General features: G+C 32.5%; 1 protein-coding gene across 1 annotated transcript; it reads right to left on the bottom strand.

Annotated features, from left to right (window-relative positions):
• Window positions 1-6312: 6312 nt before the first annotated feature.
• On the bottom strand, window positions 6313-12067 carry LOC7480463 (uncharacterized). The gene is made up of 6 exons (XM_002306395.4): window positions 11746-12067; window positions 10887-11085; window positions 10227-10303; window positions 8084-9811; window positions 7815-7983; window positions 6313-7304 (listed from the first exon to the last, which is right to left on the bottom strand). Exons 2-6 carry the CDS (start codon window positions 10966-10968, stop codon window positions 6664-6666), a joined length of 2697 nt encoding a protein of 898 aa, XP_002306431.2. The 5' UTR covers window positions 10969-11085; window positions 11746-12067; the 3' UTR covers window positions 6313-6663.
• Between the last annotated feature and the right edge of the window lie 996 nt (window positions 12068-13063).

Here is a 13063-nt window from a genome sequence, read left to right as displayed (position 1 = left end):
TAAGTCTTTTTTTAATTTTATTATTTTAATTTTTAATTTTTATTCTTGATCTTTTTGTAAAAAAATTATTTGTTTTTAATTTTATCCTCAATCTTAACTTGTCATACTTTTTTTTTTCTTAGCCCTCTTGTAAAGGTTTTATTGATTTTCAATTTTATTCTTTAATTCAAAATTATAATACATTATATTTTTTTAATTGAGTCCTCATTCTTTTGATTTTTTTGTACTTTTGTTGAAGTTATTTTTCTTTTCAATTTAGCCCTCCAATCAAGAATTTGTAGTTGCCCTCTAATTTATTTTTTATTTCAATTTTCATCTCCATTCTTTTAATTTCTATTTTTATTTTGGATCCTTTTGTGTAATTGATTTTTTTTAATGATTTCATCCTTCAACGTTTGATTTGTTAGGGATTGGGATTTGCTGTTTTTCGATGTACAGTGTTTCCCGGTTTAATGACTTGAGTCACGAGTTTGAAAAGTTAATGTGGTTTGACATCTTTTTTTGCTTATTTTCTTTTCTGATTTCTTCGTTTAACATTAGATTTTTTTAAGAAAATTAACTTTGTGGTTTTCTTTGATTTTTTTCATTGGGTTATCTCATGCATTATGACCTATGACATGGGTTTGACGGGTTAACCCTAATTGACTCATTCCTTATTATCCAGGATACATGTCTATCATGTTAAACTCAGGTTGACTCACATCGGGTTTTTTATTTCTTTTTTTATCTAATTTTATTATTTCATATTTAATCTATTGAAAATTTACTTTTGGGTTTTGGAAAAATATTTTTTCCCCATGTTATTGAAATATATTTTTTTGGTTAATTCTTGTCCGTTTATTATATTTATATTTTTTTGATCATTCAATTAAAATAAAACTTGTTTACTTAACCGGTCATGATTATAACCCAAATCATTAATTAGTTAATGTTTTTAAACGTATCTCATACATAACAAAACCGCAACAGTGTCTTTGACACAAAAGCCAAAAGAGAAAGAAAACATTCTCTAGTGGAGGCTGCTCTGGTTTGGTGAACCGAGTTAAAAACGCGGGTAGCTAGGTGAGTGGCTGTTTTAGTTGTTTTGAGCACCGTGCTACCTATGTCACCCTCCAGGTCCCATCTGACAGCACATGCACTTATTAATCTCTGCCACTCGTCTCTCTTTCATTGGTCCTTCACTTAGGTCGGTATCCACTCATGGAAAAGCACTCTTCACCAGATTTTCATCGTACCTTACCGCTCCCTCGTTCTCCATTTAATTTTAATTCTCGTCATATATAATCACATTTTAGTCATACATTCACACGTAAAATTTAATTTTAACAAGAAAACAGCTTGAAAAATATATATATTTTTTCTTTTTTTTTTCTACCTCGGAACGAGATCTTCAACTATATTCACCTTTCACTGATGATTAAGGTAGTTCTTGAAAACTTTTGAAGATGGTGAAAATTTCTTAATAATAGCATCCACTTTATAATTAAATAATAAATAATTCAATTAACAACAATTAAGGTATGAAAATTAATATAAAAGGAATTAAACTAAATAATTAATATAGTTTTAGCCTTAAAACTATTGGGAACAAAATAATTATTTTAGTATAATCAAAATATTTTATCAGAAAATTATTTCATGTTTTTCTACATAGTAACCAAAAATAATTTGTTTTTTGTGCAATACTATGTAAAAACAAGTGTTTTATATAAATAATTCAATTAACAACAATTAAGGTATGAAAATTAATATAAAAGGAATTAAACTAAATAATTAAAACAGTTTTAGCCTTAAAACTATTGGGAAAAAATAATTATTTTAGTATAATCAAAATATTTTCAAAATTAATAAGCATACAAATAAAAGGACAGCTAACAAATATATCAGATAAAATAAGTGCAAAATTTAGAAGAACGTAGATAAAATACTTACAGAAATTTGGGTGAAAAATAAGAAAATAAATATAGTTGCTGCCACCAAGGACTATATTATTTGTTCTTAAATCTAAATTTCTCATTAATCGATTAAATCAATCTTAATAAAAGTAATATCTCAGAATCTCAACAGCAATACCTTGAATACATTGAATGGATGCACTTTCAATCACCTAGAAAGCTGACTTATTTTTCACTATATGACAACCAAACCTAAACAATAAACTAGAATAAGAAGATACTAAAAAAATAATAAAAAATATAATTAATTACTTCCTTTTAAGACCATTAAAATGTGACAAATTAATATGTTTTGGCTCACAATTGATTTTAGATATATTAATGCTTAGGATAAAACTTTTTAACAAAGTCTTAACTTCAAATGTAAAATCTATGTATAGGGCTGGTCATTTTCGATCATTTTCGGTTCGGTTCGGTTTTTATAAAAAAAGTAACTAAACCGAATTAAAAAAAAAAAAAACCGAAACGAAACCGGTTCAAACCGACCGGTTTCGGTTCGGTTTGGTTTTTTAGGACAAAAACCGGTTCAAATCGGTTTGGCTCGGTTTTTTCCAGTTGGCTCGGTTCGGATTGGTTTTGTCGGTTTTAGGCTTATAAAACCGAAACCGAACCGAACCATTCGGTTTTTTCAAAATTTTAATCTGTTTTTTTTCACGGTTCAGTTTTTTCGGTTATTTGTTTCCGGTTTTCTCGGTTTTTCAGTTTTTTTCTCACCCCTAACTCTATACATTTAACATCCCCTCAAACATGCTTATTTTGATTTTTTTTTTTTTCAATAGATATTCGTGGAGACCATTATCCAAAACAATCTATTCTCTCAAATGCATCAACTTAATAGGTAAATCCTTAAAATTGTTTAAAAAGAATACTCATTTTTGTTGACAAGAGATAATTTAAATGTCAAATCAGAAAGAAATAAAAACCTCAGCCGCGAGCATCTGGTGCTAAGGATGATTGGCATGTCAAAATGAACATGGAGATTGTCTTGCTTCTCCTTGTCTTTTTGGGCAACTTACATGAACAAGCTGTCTTCTTTCTTGGCAAGCCCTTAATTAAGAAATATACACAAACACACACATGTGATTCCCAATTACCTGCGCATCACAGGGCATAGACAATTGTATGATTTAGAGCATGATCCATGACTTTGGTGTTTGTCTTCTTCGTGCAGAAAATCCGGAGGAGCATATATAGCCATACTCATCATTCATTGAATTGAACCCTAACCCTAGCAAGCATAGGCATCGATGCCTGGCTTGGAAACATGCTTGATGCCTGGTTTTTCACGGGTCTAGTTAAGCTAGAAACACACGAGTTGACTTTCTCTTCTTATTCTCCGATTCTTTGATGCAACAACTAGAATATTTATTTTAATTATTATAAAATTAAATAAAAAAGTTTTGAATATGTCTCGCGGCATCACATGGAACAATACAGCATATTTAATAGAGTTGGAGATGATAATATATATATATATATATATATATATATATATATATATATATATATATATATCTGTGTGTGTGTGTGTGTCATGAATCGCATCTGTCTTAAAAGATTCTCTTATATAAAAAAAAAAACTAAATTGTGGAGGGAGAGGGGAGAGAAGAAAAAAATGCTTATAATTATTTTATATATAATTAAATTTTGTAGATGAGATTAATATATAATTATTCATAAAATAACTGCTAGTATTACTATAAAAAGGTTATAATTTTATTTAAAAGTCACGATGTTACCGGATACTTTTGTAATTGAAAAAGTTTTTTTAAATAAAACAATTGATTAAAAGAAGAAAATAAAAGGTCAAGGGCTAAAAATATTATTCGTATTTATGAGTGTGGTTGTGGTTGCTTTTCAAAGTGTTTTTTATGCCGAAATGTATCAAAATAATATTTTTTTATTTTTTAAAAATTATTTTTAAGATCAGCACATCAAAATGATCCAAAACATATAAAAAATTTAATATTTAAATGTAAAATTCAAATACTAACATTCATACAAAAAAACCGATCTACTGACACTAAGTTTGATTTTTTTATAAACAGGATGTAGTCAATCAAACCCTTTCTCTTTCCTTAGTATTTTCGATGAATTTTCCTCTTCTCTCAATATCCAAAAACTAAAACATATAAAAAAATTAGGATTGAAATGTAAAATTCTAAAATAACAGGGATGAAATAATGCATAAATCAGGACTTAAGGGACCCAGCCAAAGTTTTCCAATATAACCTACAAGATAAGCTAGAGACTTAGAAAGACTCGTCCAATATTCAGGCATACAGCAATATGTATTAATATATATATATATATATATAAATGCAAAACAAACTAATTATACAGCTTGATTTTTCCTCCAACATATCTTATAACTCTCGGGCGGTTCGTGTTTTTTCTTTGTTTTAGAAAATCATATTCTTTTTAAAAATATAACAAATTAACAATAAACCTTTCTATAATGGCATAATATTTTCCAAAACTAAACTAATTATATTTGCTAAGAATATTCTGGTAATATTTTAATTATTATATTGATCATATATACACAGTATTTTGACAATCAATATGTTTATTTCTGTTTTTGCCCTTGTTAAATTTAGATTTATTATTTAATATCTTTAAATGCCTTTTCTTTGTGGTATATATTTTCATATTTTTTTGGTAAAAATTTATTATATCGGTCGTAAATTAATATTGTATCGATCTTGTGCATTAAAAAAGAACACGCAATCTCTTTGTAATAAATATATTTATTTCTTCTCGAGAGTTTGTTGAATTTGAATTTGTTATTTTATTTCTTATGTGCTCTTACCTTATGATAATTTCCTCTGTTCGGTACATAATTTCTCATCAATAAATATATTTCTTTCTTTTCGCGATTGTTGGGATTAAGTTAATTATTTCATATTTTTATGTTCTCTTTATTTGTGACATTTTCATTTGTTTTGATAATAATATATTAATTTGATGATATATAAAGAAAATAATCCACATACTACATAAGACCCCGTTTGTTTTTGTGGTGATAATTATTTTTTAAAGTGTTCTTCGCCTAAAAATACATCGAAATAATTTTTTTAAAAAAAATTTATTTTTGACATCAACATTTTAAAACGATTTAAAAATATATAAAAAAATATTTTTATAAAACATAAACAAACATACTTTGTACCTCTATACCTCTAGATAAAGTAATAAGCAGAAGTTGATTTCAGGAGTGTAGGGGTGTAACTTAATTGGTCAGTCTCTAGATTTGCTCCTTATAGATCATCAATTCGAGTTTCACAAATATCAAGGCCATTGAAGGTTTATATGATCGTTAACTTCAGGACCCGTGAAATTAGTCAAGTTAGCACAATATAATCCGAACACCTATATTAATTAAAAAAAAAAAGCAGAAGTTGACGCATGAGTGCTGGAGAGACCAAAAGGAACGAACAAGTTGACGTGAATAAATGTTGTGAAAACAACTTGAGTGGCCTGGGGGCAATGCACATAATAAATATATTTTTTTTTAAAAAAGAGAAAATTAAAAAGAGAAGAAAAGATCGAACATTGAAGGCAACGTGGGACTCTTCTACCAACCGTGACCACTCTTCACACTGTTATTAGACTAAAAGATATCATGTTATCGTCTAAATCTTTATTGGATTCTTGCTTAAACATAAATATTTGGTGCACCTAACCTTTTTTTCACTGAAAAAATCCAGTTTTTCCATGCTCATCCTGTTTTGTTTATGGAATTTTTCAATTAAAAATATATTAAAATAATTTTTTTTATTTTTAACATCAACATATTAAAATTATAAAACATTACTTAAAAGATTATTAATTTAATATTTTTCTCGAAAAAAACAAATTAAACCTCAAAAATCCTTACAAAATAAATATATCAATTTGTAATAGCTATGCACTAGGATTTTATTCCCAAGTGGTTTTTTCTTTAATCCTTCACTTTTGTTTCGAGTGATTTTGGGACATTGAGACTATTATCATCAAATTCATGTCTGAAGCATTCTATTTCTCATTAGAATCAATATATTTGTAAGAATTATTTTCTTCTTTTCGGTTTCTTTTTCCTACAGTCCCTTTCCTTGTGCTTTCCACGGGATTCTTAGTTTAGTGGGAGATCTTTTAATGGCTTCTTTCTTGCACTTTACTCGTACCTCTTTTTTATTTTCACTAACCGAATTGTCTTCACAAAAAAGCAATATTCTTTCCCTCCATTCAGCCTTGCAATGATTATTCTTTAGCGAATTTAGGAGCTAGGTATAGTAAACGAAGGCCAAGGCCATCCAGCCTGGGCCATGGAAGAAAATGGGCTAGAGAAGTTGAAGAATTGAAGCAAGGCAAGCTCTTAATAACTGGATTTTATGCCAGTGAATAAAAGAAATGTATTAAGATTCCAGGTTAGATAAATTATGAATAATATACCCAGTCTGTCAAGAAAAATGCCTACTAATCCATGCAAATCAACTCATTTACAGTAAGGATATGGTTTCTGAACTCAACTCCCACAAGGAACCTATATACATTCATGCACATGCAAAATCTCTAACTCCACACTTAAACTTGTAGCAAGCAAGAAAACTTGGTATTCCCAGTAAGGATATAACCATGCAGTAGAATCTTTAGTATGCCATCTTCACTTTCTTTCTCTCTCCATCAACAGGTTATTTGCCTGATGATTTTGATATTTTACAAGGTACTAATCCATGCATAAATCCTTCAACGTTTCCTCTATAAGATCTCCCATGATAAGACACTCTATCTCTCCTCCGAAATTATTTACCTCGTCATCTATCAAGCCAGACCAAGGACTGGATTCTAAATACTTGCTCACCATATTATCTAGAGAGTAGAAGGATTTGTCGTTGAAAGGGTATAAATTCTCACGGATGATCTCCCACACAGAATCCAATAATTTCCTTCCGTGTAAATGTGGCAGCATGGACCAATCGATGACCTTTCTTCTGAATCTAGACATGGTCACAGGGGGTCCAAGTACAGTTGAAAGCGCCTCATTCGACAAATCAAATAACATTCTGTGATCTGCCTTCGTCTCATTGTGATGCGTTGCGGTAGCTCCATCATCCATGGCCAACAATTTATTACAAGATTTTTCAACATCTTCAAACACTGAATTGCTGATAGGCTTTCCAAATGGGTCCCATCTCAATAAACGTTTATCAGATGATCCATCATAGAAACCAGAAGCAATAAGCAAATCTCTTACGTAAGCTTCTGCTTTGTCCTCTAGATCATCTAGTTTGAACTCGTTGCTCTCATGTTCATTTGTTGTCTCTTCAGGTTTAACGGACCCAAGTTGATTTAGTTGCCGCCGCAGCTCTACAGAATCAACAGGATAAAAGAAGCTATCAGAAAATAACTTCACATTCATATTTTTAATGGAAGGGCCTTGTATTACTAGTGTCATGGTTTTCAGAATAATATTTAAAGTTGTTCAATATGCTGAGAGTTTGATATGAACTAGAAGAACTACGTTTCATGATATAACCATAAAAAGCCAGAAATTAGAGGAAAATGGACCCTTAAGAGAACATGGATACCATGACCAGTCATCAAGATTCATGGCATGGTCACCTAGCCAGAAAATGAGCATGTGATGATAGAGAAGTTCCTTAAACTAGATTACCTAAGGATCCTTTCCCTCCATATCTTGTAGCATATGAAAAATAATAGATCATCTAAAATCGGCAAACATGGGCCAAATTCATTGAGGCTGACTTTTTTTTTTACTTTTCACCCAAACACTAGCCTTGAAATCAATAAAAATATTAAAAGCATGGCAACAGGCATGTTATAGGCGTCACCAAGAGGAAACAAGTGTTTCCATACCATTCAGATTAGAATTGATCTCCTTAAAAACTTGTGGCATGGCATCATCTTCTCCCATAGTCATATCAGGTGTTGATGCTGGGCTGAGGTAATCTGTTGCCCTCCAGAACTCTTCTTGAGCACTACTACACACAGATGCAGGGCTTGGAGGCACCTCAGTCGAGTTTTCCTAGGAGCAAAGTTCAATGATAAGCTGATTAGACAACAGAAGTGGACAGAATATGAACCTTTTCTTTCATTTATTGTACTGGAGGGAAAGAAAATAGTACCATTATGTTTCTCTCGCCAAAGTTCCTAATAACTGTTGGCCCGTTCATGATATCCTTTACAAGCTCCTGTTCAGCATTATGTGATTCCATCATTGATTGGATCTTCTTGCCAAACAGCCTACCCCTAAGAGAGAAGCTGTATCTGAAACTGGAAACCTTTTCTTTTATGTTAAATCTTTCTTTCTTCCGTTTCTTCAACTCCAAGGTCACATTTTCAAGGGATTCATGCTTCCTCCTGATATGGGCACCGGTTAAAATGTGTCGGTCCTCAAGAAGAAGCTTCCCAAAAGATGTTCCTGGCACAGGAGCTGACAAAGACCTGATTAGGTTCCTTGGAGATAATTTGTGGTGAGGTGCTCCATTTTCATCCCCATGCCTGAATGATCTAGTTTGCATTTCTTGTTCATCTTTCATGATTTCCCAATAGTTCGGCTCGTTTCCAGCTTTCAATGAATCTCCCACATGCTTTAGTCTGGCCCTTTCATTTTCCAATAGAGATGATCCAGAAATGCCACTGATAACTATGGGATCATCTAGATGTGTCTCTCTCCTTAGAACATTCCTCAATCTCTCTGACAAGAATCTTCTAGTATCTCTGTTGATGAACTCAGGAGAACCTGGCTCATTAAACTGAATTTCACTTCTATACGATCTTGTTGATTCTGATCTGAGCAAACTCATCCCAAGGTCCCGAGTTACACTATCCCTGACTTGCTTTGCTATATGCTGAGCAATTTGTTTTGGATCTGATGGCCTTTCACTAAAGGGGGTTTCAATACCACTTCCTCTGACCACAGAACTCCTTCTTTGAGTTTTCCCTTGCAATTCACATTTCAGCCGTTCTTTTACCTCCTCAAGGAAATCTTCAATGCTACCTCTGTCCTCAAAAGTTCCTGAGGAACTAGTCCAGGACTCATCGTGGTCACAAATCCTATCAGGACCAGGCTTCAAGATCACTATCCGTGTGTGAGCAGAAGAGTTATCCAGTTTCTCATCATGATTTATCAAGGAGTGCTCGGTGTTTCTACTTACAGTTCTGTTTCTTGCAGGAAAAAAATCCTCCTGTTCATCTGGAAATAGTTCCACTTTATGTCTAGGATGTTGTAACCCACTTCTTTCATGTGACCTTGCTTTTGATGTAAGACACTTGGGTTCTGCATGCCTCTCGCTTGCTGGTATCCTGGAATCTACATCAAGTGCCATTTTTTTCTTGTTGATGTTTTCTTGAACAAGTAACTGACCGGGAGTGCTGTCATGTTCAACTACCTTAGAATATTCCTTAAACCTAGCAGTTTGCCATGCTTCAAATTCCTTTTTAAAATTTTGTAGTTCCTCCTCTTGAGGATGCTCTCGAGGGCTCGGTTTCCCTAACTTTTGGCCTTTACTCCATCTATAAGCATCTTGCTCTTTAACATCATAAAGTGAATCAAGTTCCATCCGCCTATAAGTATTTGAGTTGGAAGAGAGATGAGCAGCTGATCTTCTTTCATTCTTCTCCTTTTTTGAGATCTTGGTTTCTGTGATTGCTTTCTTGTTATCAATCGTCTGAACTGCAGATTTCGTTTCTAGTGGCAACATGTCCACCCCCATCAGTCGGGCAACAATGCTTGGTGCATTTTTCTTTGCACTTGATTGCTGGGAAATTTCCTCATTAATCAATCTCTTCATTGAAGCCTCAATTGGATAACAATTCTTTTGAGACCAGTTTTCTTCGACCTCATAAGAGTACTGAAACTTACAGCAAAGATTAAGTGAATATGTAAGCAAAGAAAACAATATTTATCTGAAATACAAGCAAGACAGTGAGAATTCTTAGAAGAACATAGCAGATTGGAAATAGACACTCTCTGTAAAATATCCTGTGTTAGGAGAGTGAGTACGAGTAGGCTGATATCATATAAATGAAGACAGTTGCACGCGAAACTCCAAATTGGGGTCATTTCCTGAAACTCAGAAATGATTCAATCCTGAACCTCAAGATCTCCCATTAAATTATAATTTTCAATCCACCAGAATGCAAACCATATTTCCATATCAAATGTAAAACACTGTTATGGTATACAAATGCAGAAGTGTAGGCTTGAACAGCAACTCTCGTGATAATGTTAGAAGATATGCTAGGCGTGTGATGAAGAAAATTTACCTGTGCATCTCCTGCAGCACAGCAGCTCTGAGAAGATTCTACTTGCAGCTCCAAGCTATTCCGGGGAGCTTCCAGTCCTGTAGATCAGTTTGATCAAGTCAGTTTATTGAAGGAAATACAGATTCAGCAAGTTACAAAAGAATAGCAGTCAATCTCTCATCTATTTGTGAGAGAGATGCTTTAATTTCATCATGGAGAAATGTGAAAGTTCACCACCCACCGGTGCCAAATTGACCATACCCTCATTTAACATTAAAAAAGCAGATCAACCCCTCAATACAGGCTAGCAATTCAGGAACAGGCATATCAACGGGGTAATAGAGTCTGCTAATATTTCCTACAAATGAATGAATATTAAAATTCCAATTTAGTCTTGATGTGTACCACCTGAGCATCTTTTATCAGCTTAGACTATGTGGATTGTGGCGTGATAAAACCCAAGACAACGGTTTCAAAACTGTTAACTGCTTAGGAAATCAACTGTAGTGGTAGAAAAGTGTCGTCAAACATAGACTAACCCGTTCTTGCAGTTAGGGATGGAAAGATTGCTAATAATCTAAAGTACATGTCTCTGTTAAACAGGCATTGAAAAACCATATATAAAAGTTTCTACCTTTGCATAGAAAAAAGAAAAGAAAAGAAAATTATGCCAATACTTACCATCAACATGTCGCTTATGAGCAAGAATTTTCCTGGCCATGCTGTCTTGATTAAAGTCAAAAAGGTGCAAAAATCCTCCCATGCAGCTAGATGGTCTACCAAAAAGCTGTCATTTCCTCAGTAATGCATCTGCCTCGCACATTCAAGCGTAAAATGATTGCTCTTATCCACAAATTATACAATCCTGCAGCTGGAAACCCTGCGAGCCCACAAATTCTTCCCAACATCATTGACAGAAAACTAGAATAATTGAATCAAGACTTTTCGAAGACTGAACAATGAGATGAAAACATAACAGATCCAGTAAAAACAAGATCCATTTTTTTTTAGCCCGTGAGGATTATAATGAACCAACAAAACAAATGTTTTCTTGTATTACAGCTGGGGGCCAACCTTATCTTAACTTCAAAAGCAAAAGATTGGAACTTTACATAATCAGCACACCAAGAAATTGAGATGAATGAAGCTCATTATATTTCGCATCAAAATTAATGAAAGTAGATCTCCTTAAGTCAACACCCCACGTCAATCCAGAATCTTGATGTAAGAAAATGTAAGAAAATGAACTCAAAACAAGAAGAATATTAACATCCACTTGGTTACAAAAAAAAGAGGAGTAAGTTCCTGGTATTCCACAAAAAAATGGCCACCAACAAAAGTAGCAAGAAAAAATTCTGCTCTGGTTATAGAAGTTATACACAATATTAAATTGGCTAAATTTCAATCGTAATCAATCATTGTTTCACTGTTTAAACAAAACAAACCTTGACCAAACATGAAAAACACAAAAATATGGCCTTTCCTCTCCTTCTGCAATTACCAAAACTACCAGAAAGAGTAGAATGAAATACGAACATACCTCTATGAGAAAACACTGAAGCAAAAATGCAAACTTTGTAGTCAAAGAAACCAAAAAACGACCGGGTTTTTTAGCTGAAAGTACAAGAAACAGAGGATCTTGAACAGTGGAGATGAAATTTGAAGCAAAAAGTGGGAATTCAAAGATGGGATTTGTGTAATGTAGGAGGCCAAAAGGAGAGAACAATAAATTAACGATAATGACTATTGTTGTAATGATGAAGGATGAAAAAAAGATATGCTTTTTAGTTGTAGAGAGAAGTTAAGTCGATCATTCATGGCTGGAATGATAGAGCAGCACAAAATGAAGCTTCCAATCCATGTGGTGTTGTACTTTATTCCCATTATTACTCTTTTTCTGTTTTTAATTCATTATTTTGTTAATTATGTATATATATATATATTTTTTTTCCCTTACAGTCTAATTATTGGGTGGATTATAGTCCATCTTTAGATAAAAAAAGAAGATAAAAAGGAATTATGACCCTTTAAAGAAAACCTAAATTGACTAATTAATTAAAACCATGAAGATCATGATTTGTTGTATCACACAACGAACAGCTCATGGACAGTTAAATTATGCGCACGAACCCTCCATTTGGCGCCATATTAAACAACCATAAAGAATGTGCAGTTTCATTTTATTTCTTTGTTTGCTGCAATATTTTTATTTGACAGAGAATGTGTCAGTAATTGATTACTAATTAGAGGGCTGCGTGCTATGATGGTTTGTTGACTTGACCATGATGCCATAGAATCTTAGGGTTTGCCTGCCTGCCTGCCTGTTTTGGCCTTCTCTTCTGTAACTACCGTAACAAAGTATTCATGTAATTATAAGCGGTGATTCGGAGTTTTATTTTTGAAAATATTTTTTATTTAAAAATATATTAAAATAATATTTTTTTAAAAAAATTATTTTTGATATTAACATGTTAAAACGATTTAAAACCATAAAAAAATTAATTTTAAACTACAAAAATTTTTAAAATTTACCCAACTCTTATTTGAAACAAAATGTCAAACAGGAACAAAAGCTTGCACCTTAGATAGTTCGGTAAATAGAGATAGATAGCTTTGATTAAGGTGTTTAATTTGCACAAGTAGCCTTCTATGCTGAATCAAATCTGCCCCGACAATCTTGTTATTGTTTGAAGTAACCACATCGCAAGGAATCCACAAAATATATATTATATATAGTGTTGATGTTATAAAAAATAAGTCATTATATAGTATTATAGTTACTCTAAAATCTTGATTGGTCTTCGAAGATCTAAGATAATGAACTGATTATGTTAAAAAAAGATATTATCACTCTAAAA

Source organism: Populus trichocarpa, chromosome 5 (genome assembly GCF_000002775.5).
Source record: "Populus trichocarpa isolate Nisqually-1 chromosome 5, P.trichocarpa_v4.1, whole genome shotgun sequence".
NCBI classification, from domain to species: Eukaryota; Viridiplantae; Streptophyta; class Magnoliopsida; order Malpighiales; family Salicaceae; genus Populus; species Populus trichocarpa.
This window is presented reverse-complemented; position numbering and strand designations above follow the sequence as displayed.